The sequence below is a fragment of the Gracilinanus agilis genome, chromosome 5 (genome assembly GCF_016433145.1).
Source record: "Gracilinanus agilis isolate LMUSP501 chromosome 5, AgileGrace, whole genome shotgun sequence".
Lineage (NCBI taxonomy): Eukaryota > Metazoa > Chordata > Mammalia > Didelphimorphia > Didelphidae > Gracilinanus > Gracilinanus agilis.
The window spans coordinates 196,013,882-196,035,438 of record NC_058134.1 but is presented as its reverse complement, the minus strand read 5'-3'; the positions used below and the strand labels follow the sequence as shown (position 1 = coordinate 196,035,438).

Below are 21,557 nucleotides of genomic sequence, written 5' to 3'. Positions count from 1 at the left end.
GGGCCCCTTTAAGAAAGATACCTTCAACTCATGATGAAACATGCTACCCTTCCTTCTGACATGTAAAGGACTCAAACTAAAGACTGAAACAAACATACGCAGACAGACACATGGGTATATATATATATATATAGTACATATATTATATATATAACATATATGTATATATTTTATATATTTATGTAACATAGGAACCAATGTGGGAATTTGTTTTGCTTGAGAATATACATTTTTGTTTTTTCTCTCTTTTTCAATGGTAAGGAGAGAAAGTAGATTTTTGTTAATTGAAAAAAGGTAATAATAATGTTTAATTTGATATTTTGTAATATTTAATAACAATATTTTTTAAAGTAGGAAGATACCATTGCTTTCAGACACAAAATCTTCCAAAAGGATCTTGAAGCCTTAGTGCCCAGAGCAGGAGACCTTGTGGTCTATAGAGAATCCCTCCCTTACATATTCCAGGGGCATGGAAGAAGCAGCCATCACTTGCCACCTTAGCATCAGTCCATCGTGCAGCAGCTCAACAGTAGCCTCTTAGAGATATCTTCCTACTTAGTTTTGTAGGGACCTCCCAAGATAACCAATCAGAGAGGGGGAGGGTGAATTGGCTAATGGGTGGGCTAGAGTAAGAAAGAAGAGGAGGTGGGGCCATGACTTCCTCACTCCCCACCCAACTCAGTTGTCTGGAAAAGCATTCATCCCCCAAGTTGCCTTTTGAATAGGTTTCTTTTTATCTTGCCTATTAGGCCTTGTTATGAAGTGTTAAGTATTAAAAACATAAAAGGTCTTTTCCAGAAATACTGCTGAGATTGCTTACACATGTCCCCTCACTGCCTGCCCAGGGAATCTGCTGTAGTATTTCCTTGTCTTAACCTCATCTGTTTTCTATCTGATGCTAATAGTCTCGGTGTTTAATTTCCTGAAAAGTCCCGATCAGATTTAAAGGGAAAGAGGGAAACATTTCCATACTCCTCTTTCCCTATCCCACCTTACCTCTTTCATACCGTCTATTTTCTGTCTTCTCACTCTTTGCATTTATTCTATTCCCCTTTAAGTGATGGTTATGCCTCTCTGCTCTATTTAGGGCTTCCCTTCCTATCTGAGGTTCTGTTTCTTGCATTTATTGATGAAAAATTATTTAGCTCCTCAGAAATCAAATTCAGTCCACCTTCAGTTATCAGACCTAGAAGAGGAGAGGCTTGGCACAAATAATCCAAAACAACAGATAATGCCTAAATTGCTTATGTTTCACTTTGGAAATGATGATTTTGAAACCTGGTAAATCTGCTTTCCTAAAGAGGGCTTACTTAAAATAATATTAAGATGCTCTAAACCAGTGATGGGCAAACTTTTTAAAGAGGGGGCCAAAGGAAAGGAAATGCTCATTTGTCAGTCTGTTTTTAAGGCAACTCTTTAGAAGTTTCATTGTATCACATCCTCATTATATTTGTCAGACTCAGAACATTTCAGGGGGCTGCATCTGGTCCGAGGGCTGTAGTTTGCCCATCACTGCTCTAAACCATCTGGGGATGATGAGAGGAGCACTGGGCAAAGATAGGTGGCAGCTGAAGCCAGGAGAGAATTGAGAATTCTAAATGCATTATCTACAAAGATACTTGAAGGGACAAAGGGGTATGTTCCTACTGGTGATAAACCCTCATGTATCATATATAGACATGCAGGTTAACAAGTCCCCACAAAGTCTAAAACAAAGCCCCTTTATACTGCCTTGGGTGGATGCTTTTTGGAGCCTGCTTTTCCAAAGGGAGAAAAAGGGAAGTTAAGATCAGTCACTGACCATCATCATTCTAGGAATAGTGCTCTGTTCCCAGTAGTATTCCCTGAGAAGTGTGTGTTTAGCTGGAGAGAGAATGAGTTTGTTAGTATAGGGTTAGAGGAATTGGTAGGTGTAGGCTCCTTTTACTGAGATGACTGCAACTTCCCCTTTTCCAATTTCTTTGAAAGAATCAATTCCTTGCTAGCACCTGTGTCCTCCTTCCATTTCATGACCATCTGCCATGTCTCAAATGTATTTCCTCTTCCTTTCTGTCTGTTAAAATCTTCCTTACCTATTAGCCAATCAACTGGTTTTTATTAAGAACTTATAATGGGGGCATCTGGGAGGCTCAGTGGCTTGAGAGTCAGGTCTAGAATCGGAAATCCTGGGTTCAAATCTGGCAATAGACACTTCCCAGTTGTGTGACCCTAGGCAAGCCACTTAACTCCTATTGCCTAGCCCTTACCACTTTTCTACTTTGGAACCAATACATAATATTGTTTCTAAGACCGAAGGTATTATAATGTGTCAGACACTGTGTCAGGAACTATAGCTACAAAGATAATATCGAAACTGCCCCTGTCATCAAGCGACTTACAGTTTATTGGGAGAAATAGTATGGAGATATATAAATACACAATCTGGAGCTTGCCCTTACTCCACTCAGCTGCCAAACTGATTTCTTAAAATACAGGGCTGACCACATAACTCTTTCTGTTTGCTGCTTTAAGCTCTTTGCAACCTGGTCTCTTACCACCTTTCCAGCTTTTTGTCTACTATTTGCTTTCCTTCAGCACTCCTTCTTGATATTTCACACATGAAAAATTCCATCTTTTATCTTCATGCCCTTGTATAGGCTGTCCTCAAGTCTGGAATGCAGTTCCTTTTAACCACTGTCTCTTGATCTTTTCATGGCCCAGCTCAAACATGCCTTCTGCCTTTTCCATTTCCTCAAATTTAGTGCCTTCCTCTTATAAAATTACCTTGTATCTGTTTTATATGTGTTTTGTATACAAACATATATATTTATATATGTATACTTATATGCATTTTGTCTCTACTTTTAGAATGTAAATCTCTTGAGGACAGAGACCATTTCAGTTTTGTTTTTGTTTATTGTATGCTGAAAACAGTGTCTGGTATATGGTAGAAATGTCATAAATGCTTGTTGACTAGTTGACCTATATACAATACACACACAGGTAATTTTAAGGAGAAGGAGAAGCAACTGTGGAGATTAGTAATGACTTTATGTAGATATTGGTGCTTGAACTGAGCTCTGAAGAAAGCTTTTCAGTGAAGATCAAAAGAGGAAGAAAGAAGCAATATTGATATTAGAGTATGATTTGGACCACTGAGCCAGAAGAAAGAAATAACTGATTTCAGGAAACAGATCACAAGCCTAGTATGAAGGCATGCTACTTCAATTGTGAAGTTGTCTTGTATGATTTTCTCTGTTAAAAAAAGGGCCATTAATTATTTGAAAACTCAATGGTCAATCTTGATTTTAAAGAAGACTGGTGTCTAAAATATTATTCTATAGTTCTTCTATTCTCAGCTAAACTCCTTGAGAAAACTGTAGATGCTTATAACCTCTATTCCCTCTCTTCCCATTCCATCCTAAACTTTTGCAAGCTGACTTCTGACCTCACCATTCAATTAAATCTGGTCTCTCCAAATTTACCAAAGACTTTATCATTGCCTTTTGTTTATTCTCATCATTCTTGACCTCTCTGCAACTTTTGACACTATTAATCAATGCTATCCTAGTTATTCTTTTTTCTCTATGTTTTGTGCTTCTTTTCTTTCTTGAATCTTGTCAGACATATCTGACATCTTTCCCCATCTCTTATTGGATCAGGTTTCTCCTACATACTCTTTATTCTTCTCTCTCTATATTGTCTTACTTGGTGATCACATTAGTTTCCATGGGTTCAATTTTTTCTTTGCAGATGATTTCCAGTTTTCTTTTCTGAGCTGTGGTCTTGAATCACCAACTACCTTTTAGACTTGAACTAGATGTTCCAAAGGTATCTCAAAGCTTAACACATCCAAAATAGAAATGATTAATCTTCCCCCTATATTTTCCCCTTTCCTGTTAAGGTACCACCATCTTGTCACCCAATCTCATAACCACAGTACCATTCTTGACCTCCTCATTCTTATTTACCCCTCACTTTCAATCTATTGTCAAGTCTTGTCAATTCTACTTTACAACATCTCTCAAATATGCCCCATATTTCCTCTGACACTGCCACCAGCCTAATATCACCTCACACCTAGACTATTGCAATAGCTCTAGTTGGTCTCCCACCTTCAATCTCTTCCCACTACAATCCATTCTTGACTCAGGTACCAGTGATTTTCCTAAATCATTGATCTGTCCATGTCACACACCCCCACTCGATAAAACTCCAGTGGCATCATGTTACTTCCAGAATCAAATAGAAAGTGTTCTATGTAGAGTCAAACCCGACCATTTGATACTCCTTCTATATCCCTCAGTTTCTTCCTCTTGTGCCTTTTTTAGATCTTTTCTTTTATCTGTTTGTCTGAAATGCTTTCTTATCCATTCTCCCTTCTCCCTTCCTTCCTGGGTTGCATGGGGTATTCCAAGAGGACTAGAACCTTTGGTTCGAGGGCTTTCTGAGCCCTTTCAGGGTTGCTCACCCACTTCTGGTGTCCACCTCTCACCCACCTCTCACCTATGGCTCCAAGAAGCAGTAAACCCTCTTGGGAGATGGTTAAATTAGGTTGAGAGTAACCGACAACTTTCAAACCTTGTCAGTTAGTTAAGGCTATGTCTACCCCAAACATGTGAAGACTTCCCCTAGTAGAAATCAGTTTGTACCAATGGTCATGAAGATGGCTAAAGCATACTCTATGGAGTGCCTAGAGTTTGGCCTGATATCAAAGAAAGCCATGGCCAGAATTTTGAGCCATTACTAGTCATCCTGACTTTTGTCTTACTATTGGATTTCAAGGACTCTGGAAGAGAGAGCGAGACTGACAACCTTGTGCATCTCTGCCGGACTCAGATCCAGATTTCTCACGAGTCACAACATTACTTCATGATGTCTCTGGTCTTCTTTGTAGGAGTCTGTTTCTGGCAGCCCTAACACTAGTGCCTTCCCTTCCCATTCACAAGGTGTAACTCTTGTATAATTATCTACATGCCATCTCCTCCATTAGAACATGAGCTTCTTGAGGATGAGAGCAGTATCCTTATTTTTGTATCTTCAGCACTTAGCACAGTGGTGGCATATATTAAATGCTTTTTAAAAAATGCATGTTGAATGACTGACAGATGTAGGAGATAGAAGCAATGATAGTTACTGGAAGATGAATACAGTAGTATGGCATAGCTCTGTAAGGATGGTGCCAGGATTTGTTGAAGCTTTTTAGGACTGCTCAGGACACTTAATGGGCACCATAATTTTTATTATGTATAAAAGGATAAAAATCAAAGGTCTATCCACTGCTTGTAGTGGATAGCATGATGATAAATATAGAGAAAAGATAAAAATACCCATCTCTTACTTTGCTTCTATTATGTTTGCCAAGGGGAATAATCTGTGGACAGGTAAATAAAAACAAAAATGTTTGATAAGCAATTGACATCAAAGATAATTAGTGAGTTAGTAAAAAAAGCATTCTGCTCTTCTTAATGAGTTCAAATCACCAGGTTCAGAAGAATTATATCCCAGTCTACTGAAAGATGGGTGAATCTGATTCTTGAGTCACTGTCAATGATCTTTGATAGACTTTGGAGGGACAGCTAGATGGATTCAGAGCCAGGCCTGGCGATAGGAGGTCCTGGTTCAAATCTAGGTTCAAATCTTGGATGTTTCTTAGCTGTGTGATTCTGGCCAAGTCATCTAATCGCAATTGCCTAGCCCTTACCAATCTTCTGCCTTGGAACCAATACTTAGCATTGCTTCCAAGACAATGTAAGGCAAAAAGAAAGACTATGGAGTTTGGATGCATTCTCAGGACTAGAGAAGGACAACACCTCAATTTTCAAAAAAGGAAAGAGAGTAGAGTCCACTAGGTATAGGTTTCAAAGTTCAACTGCATTTTTTGGCAAAAATTCCAGAATGTTTATTAGAGAGGTGTGCATCTAGCAAAGAAAGTAGTCAGATGATAATGGGGCAGTGTGGCTTCATCAAGATCACTTCTTGCCAGACTCCTTCATTTCATTTTTTGCCAAGGTTTTTAGGCTGGTAGGTCCAGGGGTGCTGTAAATATAGTTTACCTGCACTCAAGGAAGCATTTGACAAAATCTCTCATGTTATCCTCATGGAGGAATGAGGGCTAGATAATGACAGAAATAAATGATTTCATTCATTGACAGTCCACTGTAAACGAGGAAGGAGATTTGTAATAGATTCAAGCAGAGATTTGTTCTTGGTCCTGTGCTGTTTCACATTTATTAGTTATAAATGTAATGTCAGATTCTTGAATTTAAACAAATTGCCTTTATGAATTAAAAGTGAGCTGTGTGTGACTGTCAGCAACTCATCTGAAAAACATTGAGGAGTTGTAGTGTATTGAAAGTTTGATATGACTCAAAAATAGGATATAGCAGCCTCCTCTTTTTCCCCAGCTCCTTTGATCTTAGGCTGCATTGTTTATGGAAGTAGGGATATGACTGTCCTCCTCCCTTTTTTCCTGGTCAGACCCCAGGTGTGGTATTCTATTGTACTGTGAGTACTACATCTTAGGAAAACTTGATAATCTAAGGAGCATCAGAGAAGGATGACAAGGATGGTTAAGGGTCTTGAGACCCAGACAGAGAAGAATTGATTGGAGAGTTGCAAATGTTTAGCCTGGAGGAGAAAAGACATGGGGGAGATAATGGTTACATGAAAGTATCTGGATAGCTGTCATGTGGGAGGAAGATTAGACTTGTTCTACTTGGAACCAGAAGAGGGTGGAAATTGTAAAGATACAAAGTGTTGCTGGAGACAGGGAAAAACAACAGCTTGAACAATTGAAACATTGAATGGGCTTCCTCTAGGTAGTGTGGGTTTCTTATCATGATAGTGAGACACAGGAGCAAGGGCTGGTTAATGACTCAAGTACATGATTTCGGTGCATTTTGATGTATAAGAATCTGTAATCGAGTGATTAATTCTTACTGAGTCCATTCTACTAACTCCATTTGGTTGTATGGTCAATAGCAGATGCTCTTATATCAAGGGATTATTCAAAGGGGTACTTTCAATTTCTAATGAAGAAGAAAAAGCAAGTTCCACCAAATGTGCGGCAAATGATTTTGACTTCATTAGGCTTTTTTATAGAAGAAGAGCCCACTGTATTTGGAGTCAAGTTTGAATCTTTGCTTTGCCATTTCATGTACCAGCTGGGTGACCTTGGCCAAGTCACTTAACTTGTCTTGATTTTAGTTTCCTTATGTGTAAAATAAATCCTGAACTAGATGATCTCTAAGACATTTTAAGAAATCCATATATAGTATTCTATGGCTTCACCATAGAAAATATGGTTTCGAATTGAGCACAGGGAACAACTTTTAGACTCTGATTTTATTGGAGTTACTGAGATATGCAAAAAGGTTACAGAGTTGAGAGAGGTAGACATATGACTTCACACAGGGAATTCTCTGGCTTTTTTATGGGTGTATACCAGTTCAATTCATTAAGAATTTGTTGTCATCTGCCTGTTGCTGCCAGCTGCCTTCTATTTCCATGGCCTCCCTTGAGGCCCAAGATCAAATTCTGAGCCTGATTCTAGGCAAGTCCCTGAGAGTGGCATTTCCTGTCTGCTTTGGTATATAGTCTGAGTGACTCAACTCCATTTGGGAACAGACAACCTCGTTACCCTTTTGCAGACCAATTAAGAAGAGGATCCCTCTCCTCTGAGAGAGAGGGTGGAGGTAGATAGGGCTATCCCTGTCTCAAAGCCCAGGCAGTGAGGGAGGAGTGAGTGACTTGGGTATTAGAGGAACACTTCCTCTGCTTCTTCAAAAACGGACCAGTTATTGAGCAATGTTTTCATCAAGTGCTTGAAGGTTCACAGTTAACTCTGGTAGAGTGATGTAAAGTCCCCAAACACTGACCCATTATCATACAGAGAAACTGAGGCATCTTGTTTGGGAGAATGTTAAAAAAAGATTTGTATGGGCAGGATTTAAATCCTTGCCCCAAATTTCCCTCCTTCCATATCCACTTAGTTCCTGAAATTTGCCGTTATAAAGTGATGTGACTAAAAAGAACATTGAAAGTAGTCCTGTAATTTTTTTGGCCTTCTTTCTGGCGAGAAGATCATAATAGATTATGGCATTTTCTTCTCAGTTTCCCTACGAAGTATAAAGAAGTAAGAATTAGTTTCATAATCCCATCCTATTCCATTTCCATCCCAATTTTATAGATGGTAAAATTGGTTTCTAGACAGGAAGTTGATCTATGCCAAAGCAGCAACAGGAATAGAGCCAGGAGGAAAACTCAGGTCTCCTAAGTACAACTCTCATCTATTGGCTACTGCATTGCCCTAGTATTTGCTTTCTTCCCAGCCTGGGCATGGCTTCTCCAGTATTATTAATCCTGGGTATTATCTCCAGCATTATTTATCCTTAGTTCCTAGAGTGATTCAGGATGTATACATTTCATGGGACTATTTATGATTTCTTGTCATTGACGGTCCTTTCAGTCATTCTAAATGAATTTCCATTTAACATGTAAGGAAATCAAGATCTTGTTAATCTGTGGTCACAAAAAGACAGGAAGGATTTAAATTTTCAGCAGAGATGCTCGTAGCCTTTGAGGATGGTCCTCAGTTAGGGGCATCTAGGTGGCACATTAGATAAGAATGTCAGATCTAACTCATCTTCTTGAATTCAAATCTGGCCTCAGACACTTACTAGTTGTGTGACCCTGGGTAAGTCACTTAACTTCTATTCACTTTAATCCACTAGAGAATGAAATGGAAAACTGCTCCAGTCATTTTGCCAAGAAAATCTCATATGGGGTCATAAAGAGTAACTGAACAACAATAAATGGTCCCCAGAAGCTAACTACTTCCCTCCACAGAGAGCTTTGGGTTAAAATACTGATGCCTGAAATTATACCCAAGAGTATAATAGCCCAAGATAGCACAGAATAAGAGGCCAAGCCCATCTATTCATTGGTACCTAATGAGGCAGCTGGGAGACTTAGTGGATAGAGTGTTGGGCCTGGATTCAGGAAAACCTGAATTCAAATCAACTCTCAGACATTTCCTAGCTGTGTGACCCTGGGTGAGTTGCTTAACCTCAGTCTAAAAGGCAGCTAGGTAGCTCAGTGGATAGAGCACTCACTCGACCTGGATTTAGGAATACATGAGTTCAATGCTCATTGTTTGCCTTAGAACTAATATCCTGCTCTATTATAAGTAGCTTCCTTAGAATTCTTATTTTTGAACCCTTCTATAGCTGTTGTGAGCAGCTAAGTGGTACAGCTCAGGTTCAGAGACATGGAAGATTCATCTTCCTCAGTTCAAATCTGAGTAGCTGTATAATCCTGAGCAAGTCACCTAAGCTGGATTACCTCAGTCTCAAATTTCCTCATCTCTAAAATGAACTGGAGAAGGAAACAACAAATCTCCCTAGTGTCTGCCAAAAAAAAAATCTAAATGGGGTAACAAAGAGACATGACAGAAAACAACTGAACCAAATAGTTGTTGTCTCCCTCAATTAGAGTGTGAGATCCTTGAGAGCAGAGATTTTGTCCCAGTGTTTAACGTCTAGTAAGGGCTTCATGAATCACTTTTCAGTCATTCGTTGGGTGGCAAAACACTTTCTATAAGGAGCCCTTCCTTCAGCTTTGGTCGAGGTAGAGAATGGAGGAAGACAATTTGTTCATTTTGCTCTAAGAAAACAGAGAGAAGAAAGAAAGTCTATTCTGAGATTATAGGATCATAGATTAAGATCTTGAAGGAAGATCTTATATCTTGTATTCTGTACACATCTTGTATTTTGACTTTTTAATTTTTATAGGTGAGGAGTCCAAAACTCTGAGACTTGTCCCTTGCCCGAGGTCAGACAGCTAATAAGAGAGCAGAGCCAGGATGCACAGAACCTTAAAGTTAGTTAGAATCCAGTTTCTCTGATTCACAAATCTGGGATCGGAAATATAGAGGCAGAGCTTGTGGTTCGAACTCTGCCTTTTGGGCATCATCTGTCTCAATGATTGCCTTCTTTGGGAATTTGTCGCTTTTATTTTGTCTTCAGGAGTTCTTTGCTCTGATTGTGTGTGTTTGGTTTGGTTTTGATTGAGATTGCCAAGGTATCTGGCACCAATGTCACTTGGGCCCTTGAGGGAAGCAATGTCTTTCTCTTGTGACGCAGATCTGCCTCCCTTCAGGCCCCATCTGACATCATTGCCATGACTGAGTACTAGTGAGACTGTGATTTGCACTTGGGAGGCAACAAGAAAACATGGTGTTATATGAGCGACCTGCAAAGAGAAGGAGGAACAGCTGACCCAGAGGCCCTCTTTGTGGACTAAGTGGTTTAACAGAACAGAATATTTGAATTCTAATCTTGTTGCTTGTGATTTGGGGGCTTCCTCCCTGTGCCTTTTCCCTCTCCTCTTCTATAAAGTGGGAAGGATAATAATGACTTGCTTTCAGCAGGGCAGGAGAGGATTTTCTTTTGTTACCCAGCAGGAGACATTCCGATATTATACATTTTACATTCAGGCCAGAAACTTCTATTGTTTCAAAGGAATGATCCAACTGTAACCAAAGGCCTTTAATGAAACAGTTACTTGGAATCGATGCTTATTTAATAAGGCAGCTAAAAGCTATGACTAGAGTTAATTCTCCATTACACCATACTGGGTTTCTGTATAAAGAGAAAAACCATGTAATAACAAAATAAACAACACAAATAAAGAGACTTCTACAATTTTTGTCAAAAAGACATAGAACTAATCTACCTGCTAGAATCAATGATAAAATCATATCAAAGTTTATTCTACAATCAAGGAACAGTGACCATGCTAGGCATGAATTTCTAAGTAATGAATACTTTGTGTTACATTATTAAATTATTCTATTTATTGGCATCTGAGCTATGGTGCTTGTCAGTATTTTTGAAGTTAGAAAACCACATAACATACTTGGCTCCTTGGGTTATTATATGATCTTTTATTTTCTCAAGCCAGACTTGAAATTATTGTTGTGAATGTCATATTAAGTCTAGGCTGTCACAGAACCAGAGAAAGTTACGGTTGGGAGGGACCTCAGAGGCCATATAGCTAATGCTTTCATTTTACAGATGAAGGAAATGAACCTCAGAACAGTGAAATAATTTTCCCAAGGTCACATAGTTGTTAAGTATTAAAGCCAAGCCTGGAACCCAGGGCTCTACCTACTCTTTTCTCTTTTAGTATTTATTCTTAATTATTCCGGATTTCCAGTCTTAGCTCAATCGAAGGAGGGGGTCATTTATTTGGACTAGAAATTTTGCTAAACTAAGGACTAATGTAGGAAGGGGGACATCAAGGTTGGGTGGAACCTCTCTAGAGGGTGTTAGAGCAGCAAAGCCCTATGACTTCTGGAATGATGTACACTCTTGAGGATGAGGCAGTAGCTCTAATTACCTACTGCTTATGAATACCTTCCTCTATGGTATGATGAGAGTTTTCCTGGTCCTTGTGCTTCATGGGCAATACCTTACGTGAACCCAACAGTCTTAAGAGTGGGCTTGAACAGAGCCCCTGATGTTGGTAATTCTGGGCCTCCTAGTTGACTTGTTTCTGTTTTCTGTTTTTGTTTGCTTAGCTCCTCTACCAAGAATGGGCACGCTATGGAGTGTTTTATAAGTTTCAACCTATTGACCTCATCAGGTAAGACTTTTACAATAGAAACCATGGATGGGCTTAGGCTGTGGCTGTCATGGAAGGTGGTGATACCCAAATAGATTGACTTTTAGGCAGAGGGATTTATCACCTGATGTTCCATTCCTTTGTCCCCTGTTTTCCTTCCACAGAGTGGTTTGAGCAATGGTGATAGAGGGATGGATAGAGATTGTAGAGGAGAGGAAACAATATGAATATAACCTCTGTGTCAGAATCACCTTCTTGACATGAAGAATTTGGGGACATTCAGGAGAACAGGGCAAGTAGGTGGCTCAGTGAATAGAGAGCCAGGCTTGAGGATGGGAGGTCCTAGATTCAAAACTGACCTCTGACATTTTCTAGATGTCTGACCCTGAGCAAGTCACTTAACCTCCATTGCCTAGCTGTTACCATTCTTCTGCCTTAGAACCAATACAGAGTATTGATTCTAAGATGAAAGAAAAGGGTTTAAAAACGAAAAATTAATGGGAACAGGTAGAACTTTTGTCCAAGCCTATAAATATTAACACTCTTCATCTATAAGCAGCCATTCTTCCAGAACCTATAGAGTCTTTAGTGTCTATGTCTTATAAATTGCCTTGAGTAAGAGTCCAAATGTGCCTGTCATTTTGTTGTTAACTATTCTCCATCTTGGAAGGTTCTGCCATTCTCTTTAGTCTCTAGAAGATTGTGCTCATTATGATTCCCCAAACATAAATCCACCAACTTTCCTGCATGAGACAAGACATCCATCCAGTTATGTTTAAAGCTCTCCCCTTCCATTTCCTATTTTTAAGTCTTCTTTTTGAATGTGGTTCTTATTGTCTTAAACCTGATATGCAGATTCTTGGGGCTGTGGAAATTTGTCCTTCTTATACTTTAGAGGTGACATTCCATTCCATCTCCACAGTTTGATATAGTAGAAGAGGTTCAGGATTTGGAACCAGAAGATATGGGTTTAGTTCTCCTATTTAAAACTTATTTGACATTAGAAAAAACACCTAACCTTTCTGGGCTCTGCTTCTGCAGATCTAAAATGAGGAAGTTGGATTAGATACCTTCTAGTTCAAAATATATGATCCTATGAATCATAGTAGGCTCATGGTATCTCATTATCACTTGTTTCTTCTCTCCTTCACTATCCTACTTGAGATAGCACTTTGCTTTGCGTCAGCAGTGGGGAGAACTACTCTACTTTCATGTTCATTATCTCCTGTCATACACCATCTCTGAGGTCAAATTGTTCAGTTATTTTTCAGTCAGAGCTGACTCTTCATGACCCTATTTGGAGTTTTCTTGGCAAAGATACACTAGTGGTTTTCCATTTCCTTCTCCAGCTCATTTTACAGATGAGGAAACTGAGGCAGAGTTAAGTGACTAACCCAGGGTCACACAGCTAGTAAGTATCTGAGGCCAGATTTGAACTCATGAAGAATCTTTTTGATTCCAAATCCAGTGCTCTATCCCTGTTCTACTTAGCTGCCTGAGGCAGGTAGGCTATTATTAAAATTATCTGGAGCTGCCTATAGAAACGTCTAGAAAATCTAGAAGGGACAGTGCCAACTTGTGCTACTTAAATCCTTTTCCCTCTAATGCTGACATTAGCACTCATTTTTACTGAATGTGTGACATTGCCTATGGGTTCACTATTATTTTACTGTCCCTGAAAGAAGCTTACTATTCAATGGAAGGAGAAATAGAGAAATTTGAAGCTATTAGAGTGAGAAGGAGAAAAGGAAGACTAGGTTAGAGACTCATAGGATATCAGATTTGGAGATTGGGGGCAATCATCTTTCCTCCTCATTTTATGGAAGAGAAAACCGAAGTCTAGATCACAGAGTAAGTTCATGGCAGAACCAGCACTGGAACCCCAGTCTCTTGACTTCTACTCTGAAGTCCCACTATATCAGTGATGGTGAACCTTTTAAAGACTGAGTGCCTAAACTACAACCCTCATGCTGCATGTGAGCCCCACACCTTACTCTAGACAGGAAAGGGAGGAAGTGCTCCCATTGGGTTGCTGGGCAGAGGGTTAGGTGAAATGAGAAATGTCCACAGACATGCATGGAGGGGAGAAAGTAGCAGCCCCTTCAGGCTTGTGTGCCATAGGTTCACCAGCATGACATCATATCATGCTACAGCCCAAGGCCTTGATTTGACAACATTCATTCTTTTTGTCTTTCCCTTTTCTTCCATTGTCTGCTCAGAAAATTCTAGAAAGAAATGAGAGAATAAAATTTAGTCCCGAGTGTTGTGTAGAGTTTTATATCAATAGTCTTAACAGTGCCTGGAACAAAGTAAGTGCTTAAAAATGTTTGTTGATGATGATAATGATGGTAAGGGGAATGGTAGCATGAGTAAAGGAGCTGCTTATAGGAGATTATTATTTTTTGTATACTCCATGGGAGAAGAATGCCTTATCTCTCTCTTTGGTTCTAAAGGTAAGGTGGGAGTGAGAGAGGGAGAGGGAACAAGCATTTATTAGGTACATAGTATGTGTCAGGTACTTTAAGCACTTTAGGAATATTATCTCACTTGTTCCTGCATAACAACCCTGTGAGGTAAACTCTGCCAAGTGGACAGGTCTGCTAGAAATTTGCCCATTTTTTCATTTTTGGTGGTTAGTTGAATGACTTTGGTTCTAGCAGCTACAAACAGCGAAACTCTTACAGGCAAATTTCTAATAGTATAACCTTAATAGTATAACCATTGTGTAATATTAATATATCACAACTTTATCACTGGAACCCTTCAAGCTGAGGCTGGCTGACAACTTGTGAGGGGTGTTGTGGAGAAAATGCCTACTTAGGCAGGTGTTTGAATAAATGGCAACTAAAGTCCCTTTGAAACCTGAGACTCTTGCCATTCATCAACTAGACTCCATGCTGGGAAATCCAACTATAGGCATGTTGCCCGAGATGCCTATTAGATGGTTAGCAGATTGAGATTGAGTCCTGGCTATAAGCTGTCTTGTTACATGGAATTCATTTTCCCCTATATCCTTGTTTGGCTGAATGTTCTGTTTTAATGGAATAACAATAGCCATCATTTATATAGTGCCTACTTCATGTGCCAGTGCTAAGCACTCTATAATTATGATCTCATTTTATACTCACTAGTCCCAGGTGATGGATGATTCTGTTATCCCTATTTTACAGATGAGGAAATTGAGGCAAACAGAGAATAGGTGACTTGCCCAGGGTTGCACAGATAAGTGTCTAGGGCCAGGTTGGAAATCATGACTTTCTGATTCTCTAGACCCAGTAGTATATCTACTTTGTCAGCTAGCTGCCCAGTTATTTGAATAATTAATGACCTTAGATGGGAATACCTATCCTGCCTCTTTAGATTAGAATGGAACAGATGGAGAAAGCCCTAACTAGCTTAAACTGGATGGGAAACCCAATTGGTTTCAATAGAGCAAATTTTATGTTGAATTTCTTGGCTTCAGGGAGTTAGTTGATAAGTATATGCTGTTTGAACTTTTAGGTTGGAAGAGACTGATTTAATAGACTTTGATAATAATTCAATGAATATTTCTTTTTTTGACATTTAATAATATTTATTTTTTAGAAAAGTTAACATGGTTACATGGTTCATGCTCTTACTTTCCCCTTCAACCCCCAACCTTCTGCCCCCCCATAGCCAATGTGCATTTCCACTGGTTTTAACATGTGTAATTGATCAAGACCTATTTCCATATTATTGCTAGTTGCACTGGGGTGGTCATTAGAGTCTACATCCCCAATCATGTCCACCTCAACCCACGTGTGCAAGCAATTGCTTTTCTTTTGTGTTTCCACTCTTGCAGTTCTTCCTCTGAATGTGGGTAGCATTCTTTTCCATAAATCCTTCAAAATTATCCTGGGTCATTGCATTGCTGCCAGTACAGAAGTCCATTACATTCTATTTTGCCACAGTGTATTGGTCTCTGTGTACAATGTTCTTCTGGCTTTGCTCCTTTTGCTCTGCATCAGTTCCTGGAGGTCTTTCCAGTTCACATGGAATTCCTCCAGTTTATGATTCTTTGAGCACAATAGTATTCCATTACCAGCATATACCACAATTTGTTCAGCTATTCCCCAATTGAAGGACATACCCTCATTTTCCAGATTTTTGCCACCACAAAAAGTGCGGCTATAAATATTTTTGTACAAGTCTGTTTATCTACGATCTCTTTGGAGTACAAACCCAACAATGGTATGGCTGGATCAAAGGGCAGGCATTCTTTTATAGCCCTTTGAGCATAGTTTGCCAGCCAGAATGGTTGGATCAGTTCACAACTCCACCAGCAATGCATTAATGTCCCAATTTTCCCACATCCCCTCCAACATTCATTACTCTCCCCTTCTCTCATTTTAGCCAATCTGCTAGGTGTGAGGTGATACCTCACAGTTGTTTGGATTTGCATTTCTCTAATTATTAGAGATTTAGAACACTTTCTCATATTCTTATTGATAGTTTTGATTTCTTTATCTGAAAATTGCCTATTCATGTCCCTTGCCCATTTATTGATTGAGGAATGGCTTGGTTTTTTATACAATTGATTTAACTCCTTGTATATTGAGTTATTAGACCCCTGTCAGAGTTTTTTATTATAAAGAATTTTTCCCCAATTTGTCGTTTCCCTTCTGATTTTGGTTGCATTGTTTTTGTTTGTACAAAAGCTTTTTAATTTAATATAATCAAAATCATTTATTTTACATTTTGTAATTTTCTCTAACTCTTGCTTGGTTTTAAAACCTTTCCTTTCCCAGAGATCTGACAGGTATACTATTCTGTGTTCACTTAACTTATTTATAGTTTCCCTCTTTATATTCAAGTCATTCACCCATTCTGAATTTATCTTGGTGTAGGGTGTGAGATGTTGATCTAAACATAATCTCTCCCAAATTGTTTTCCAAATTTCCCAACAGTTTTTGTCAAATAGTGGATTTTTGTCCCAAAAGTTGGGCTCTTTGGGTTTATTATACACTGTCTTGCTGACATCACTTACCCCAAGTCTATTCCACTGATCCTCCCTTCTGTCTCTTAGCCAGTACCATATTGTTTTGATGACTGCTGCTTTATAGTATAGTTTAATACCTGGTACTGTTAGGCCCCTTCCTTCACATTTTTTTCATTATTTCCCTTGATATTCTTGACCTTTTGTTATTCCAAATGAACTTTGTTATAGTTTTTCCTAATTCAGTAAAAAAGTTTTTAGGTAGTTTGATAGGTATGGCACTAAATAGGTAAATTAATTTGGGTAGAATTGTCATTTTTATTATGTTAGCTCATGCTACCCATGAGCAATCAATGTTTTTCCAATTGTTTAGATCTAGTTTTAATTGTTTGGAAAGTGTTTTGTAGTTGTTTTCATATAATTGCTGTGTTTGTTTTGGTAGGTAGATTCCTAAGTATCTTATATTATCTAGGGTGATTTTAAATGGTGTTTCTCTTTCTACTTCTTGCTGCTGTGATGTGTTGGAAATATATAGAAATGCTGATGATTTATGTGCATTTATTTTGTATCCTGCAACTTTGCTAAAGTTGTTGATTATTTCTACAAGCTTCTTAGTTGATTCTCTAGGATTTTTTAAGTAGACCATCATATCATCTGCAAAGAGTGATAGCTTAGTCTCCTCATTGCCTATTTTGATACCTTCAATTTCTTTTTCTTCTCTAATTGCTACTGCTAGTGTTTCTAGAACAATATTAAATAATAGAGGTGATAATGGGCATCTTCTTTCACTCCTGATCTTATTAGGAAGGCTTTTAATTTATTCCCATTGCATATGATGCTTGTTGATGGTTTTAGGTATATACTGTTTATTGTTTTTAGGAAAGGTCCTTCTATTCCTATACTTTCCAGTGTTTTCAATAGGAATGAGTGCTATATTTTGTCAAAGGCTTTTTCAGCATCTATTGAGATAATCATGTGATTTTTGTTAGCTTGTTGATATGGTCAATTATGTGGATGGTTTTCCTAATGTTGAACCATCCTTGCATTCCTGGTATAAATCCCACCTGGTCATGGTGGATGATCCTCTTGATCACTTGCTGGAGTCTCTTTGCTAGTATTCTATTTAAGATTTTTGCATCTATGTTCATTAGGGAGATTGGTCTGTAGTTTTCTTTCTCTGTTTTTGATCTACCTGGCTTTGGAATCAGTACCATATTTGTGTCATAAAAGGAATTTGGTAGGACTCCTTTGCTTATTATATCAAATAATTTGTATAGTATTGGGATTAGTTGTTCTTTGAATGTCTGATAGAATTCACTTGTGAATCCATTAGGCCCTGGTGATTTTTTCTTAGGGAGTTCTTGGTTGGCTTGTTCAATTTCTTTTTCTGATATGGGATATCTAGTCTTTCTATAACTGGGTATATCCCAGATATTTTGGCAGGAAATGTGAGGGAAAGGAAAGGTCAGGAGAAAGAGTCAGATGATATGGATGAAGATGACTATGGTTCTCCCAATAAGATGACTATATGCTCAGATGCTAATTAATGGGTGACTAATAATTACAGGGGTCATGTTTATTGCCTAGATCTCATGTGGATTGTTATTCACGAAATGCTTTATAATTTTCCGCATTTTCAGCCTATATTGTCTCTTGCTATATTCCTTGATGATGTTATAATCAATGAAAGGGATTGAGGAGGGTGAAGAATAATATTGAGGGGAGGGGCAAATGTAAATCTATATAATGTATTCTTCATCCATGGGTAATTGGCATCCAATCTTTTGGGCTGCTGGCTGAGTTGTGACTGTCTACAGGATCACGGTGGCCTGTGTCGCCAATAGACTTTTTGTCCTTTGGAAATAATTGAGGGAATCCAAGATTCTATGCTCCAGTGCTAAAATGTATTCTCCCTGGGAGAAGGGAAAAGGGCTGGAAATTCATGAGCAAAACTCTTGATGTAAGCTGGTGGTGCCAACCTCCTGAATTGTTTTCTGAGCCACACCAGTAGCTTCTTGGGCTTTGATTTCTAAATGAGGATCCCAGGCAGCCACCCTGTTTCTTGCTCCCTCTGCCTCCTCCATTATTTTTAAAAGCACAATTATAAAAAGCTACTGACCAACATTGCCTCTCCCTTTCCCTAAGGGAGGGGCAGGTGACTGGATCCAGTTGTACTTTTTTTTTTTTGGCAACTGAAGACAGTCACCTGCAGGTGAAGAATTTACTTTGGACTGTGTCCCTGCTCTGGGGCTTGTTGTTTCTCTGGGACAAAAAGCTTGGAAGACTCCATGTCTAGACATGGGTCCACCCTGCTAAAGCTGGAGTCTTTAGCCATCTGTTGCCCCCACCCCATGCCTCATAGTAGCTCTTACAGGCTTTTGTATCTTTGTGGAGCCAAGGGTCAGAGACAAATAAAGAAGGATGCTTCAGGTTTCTGATATTATAACTTTGAGGGAAGGAGAGATGTTGGGTTGGGTGGGAAAAGGAGGCACTATGGCGCGTGCATGGAGGAAAAGACTTGTTTGTCAAAATTCACGAGACTATCTCTGAACCTGAAGGTTCTTCTGAAAATTAAGGAAGCATCTGCAATAAGGAAAAAGGGATGGAGAGGTAGGGAATAGCAGAGGTGGTGGGTGTTGGAGGAGAAACAAGCAGATTCAGATAAACTTAGTATAGGAGTTTTAAGACCTAGAGAGCTCATGAAGGCAAAAGGTGGGACTATCTCATAAAGGTGAAAGGGGGAAGAAGGAGAGAGATGCTGTAAAAATGGGAAAACAAAGGAGCATGTGAAAAGAAGAGGATGATTGAAAAACTAAGTTAAGGTACCCAAAGCTATATTCAACAGACTTTTGAGAGGTCCTGATTTCATGGATCTCAGGCTCTATGTCACATGAATGAAACCTTTAAGAAGGATGTTTGTACTCTAAACAAAAGCTAAAGGATGTCTGAATCCAATTTTAAAATATTTCTGGTGTTCCCTAGAAAGAAAGATTCCCCTCCCACCCACCCCACATATTAAGCAATATTGTGGCTTAATTTGGAATGAGACTTCCTGGTGGTGAGACCTACTCCTGTCACTTATTACTATGCAACTTTCCAGCTGTCAAATGCTGTGACTCTCATTTTATCTCTCCTAAGCTCTTTGTGGCATGAGTGAGTGATTTATCTTCTGACTCTTTCTCCTGACCTTTCCTTTCCCTCTCATTTCCTGCCAAAATACCCAGTTATAGAAAGAATAAGTGTAGAAACAAGTCAGAGGAGGGATCAAAATGCCCCAGGCAGAATTGAATCTCCAAGTTTATAAGCAGCTTAATCAATCAACGAACATATATTCATTTACTACATTCTGGTTCCAGGGCATACAAACATAAAGAATGAAACAATACTTTCTCTCAAAGAGATTACATTTTGTTAGGGGAGACTATATATATGTGTTTGTACATATAAACATTCCCTAAACCTATAGATATATGCTCTAAACTATATTTATATTCATATATATATTCCCTAAACTACTTTATTTTGTAAATATTCCATATATATTTGCATATATATGGAATAAATACAATATAAATACAAGACTATATGTATATGTATGTGTGTATGTATATTACACACACACACACGCACGCACACACACACACACACACACACACACACACACAATGAATACAAGATAGTTCAGGGAAAGAGAACACAACTAGTTGCATGTGACTTCCCCTAGGTGGAGATGAGGAAAGAGCACATTCCAGTGATGGGGACAGATAGTTTAAAAACCCAGAGGACTATAGAATGATATATGATGAATTACATCAAAAGCCAGTTTAGTTAAAAGAAGGAATGTGGGAAGGAGAGGTGGGATATCAATGAGTTAGGAAAGGAAAGATGTGAAGGGCTTTAAAAGTCAAAGTTGGTATTTGATCCTAGAGGAAATAGGGAACTACACTTAAAGAAAATTCTACTTTGTGCAGGTATGGAGGCTAAACTGGAGCGGGAGAGACAAGGCAGGGAGACTAATTAGGAAGTCATTGTAATAGTCCAGGTAAGAGTCATGAAGGAGTCCTCAAATAAGCTGATGGCTAGATGAATAGATAGAAGAGGAGGAAGCCGACAGGGGTTTTGAAGTAAGGATTGACAAGATTTGGTCACTGATTGACTATGGGGTGAGTAAAAGTGAGAAGATGAGGCTAACCTGAAGTTGTGAACCTGTCTGACTACAAAGGTGGTGATACCTATGAAAGTAACCAACAAGTTCAGAAGAAGGATGTGTATTGGATGAAAGAAAATGAGTTCTTCTTCTTTTTTTTTTTGGCATGTTAATTTTAACTTTTACATAAGCATTCTGGGACTTATAGTTTTAGGTGCCTCATTGGTCATATTGGGCTATATAATATAGACACAGGAGTCATCTGCATAGATTTGATAATTTATTCCAGAGGAGCTGGTGAGGGCCTTAATTGGGACTTCTGAGAGTAAAGAAAAGAGAACTTAGGACAGAGCCTTGGGGGACACCTATAGTTAGGGGACATAATAAGGATGAAGTACCAATAGAGGAGACCAAAGACGTTTTCTCCTGAGTCCTACCATATCCTTGCCTCCATCTCATCACCTTAGTATCAAAAGAAATGATTTTTCCTCTTCCTGAAGTATTAGCAGCATCTTCATTGTGGGTGTTAAAATATCACCACAAACAGGGTTTCTTCTCTGAATCAATTATTATATTAAAATTACGTCTGTTTCTAAGTATTCTTTGGCTTCCAGGAGTGTGTTGCCTGTTCTAAATAGGCCTGGGCCATTTGCTTCTTATCTCCAGGACCTACAGCTGCGTCCATCTTTCTTAGCCAACCACCAATAGGAACATTTAAAAATGTTTGTAAATAAATTACAACTTAAAGGGAAAGTTTTTTGCACTTATTTTAAAGGACCTACGTCTAGCCACCTTACCTCTCCCAGTGGTTATAAAGCTAGTTTAAACCATGTTACAGAGCCAATC

The 21,557-nt window shown here is 38.8% G+C and overlaps 1 protein-coding gene across 1 annotated transcript in view; it reads left to right on the top strand.

Moving 5' to 3' along the window:
* Positions 1-21,557, top strand: part of ANO2 (anoctamin 2) — a 504,220-nt gene that overhangs the window by 168,925 nt on the left and 313,738 nt on the right. Inside the window, exon 9 of the mRNA XM_044677761.1 lies at positions 11,564-11,628. Coding sequence (XP_044533696.1) covers positions 11,564-11,628 — 65 coding nt within the window. The remainder of the gene's footprint in view (positions 1-11,563; positions 11,629-21,557) is intronic.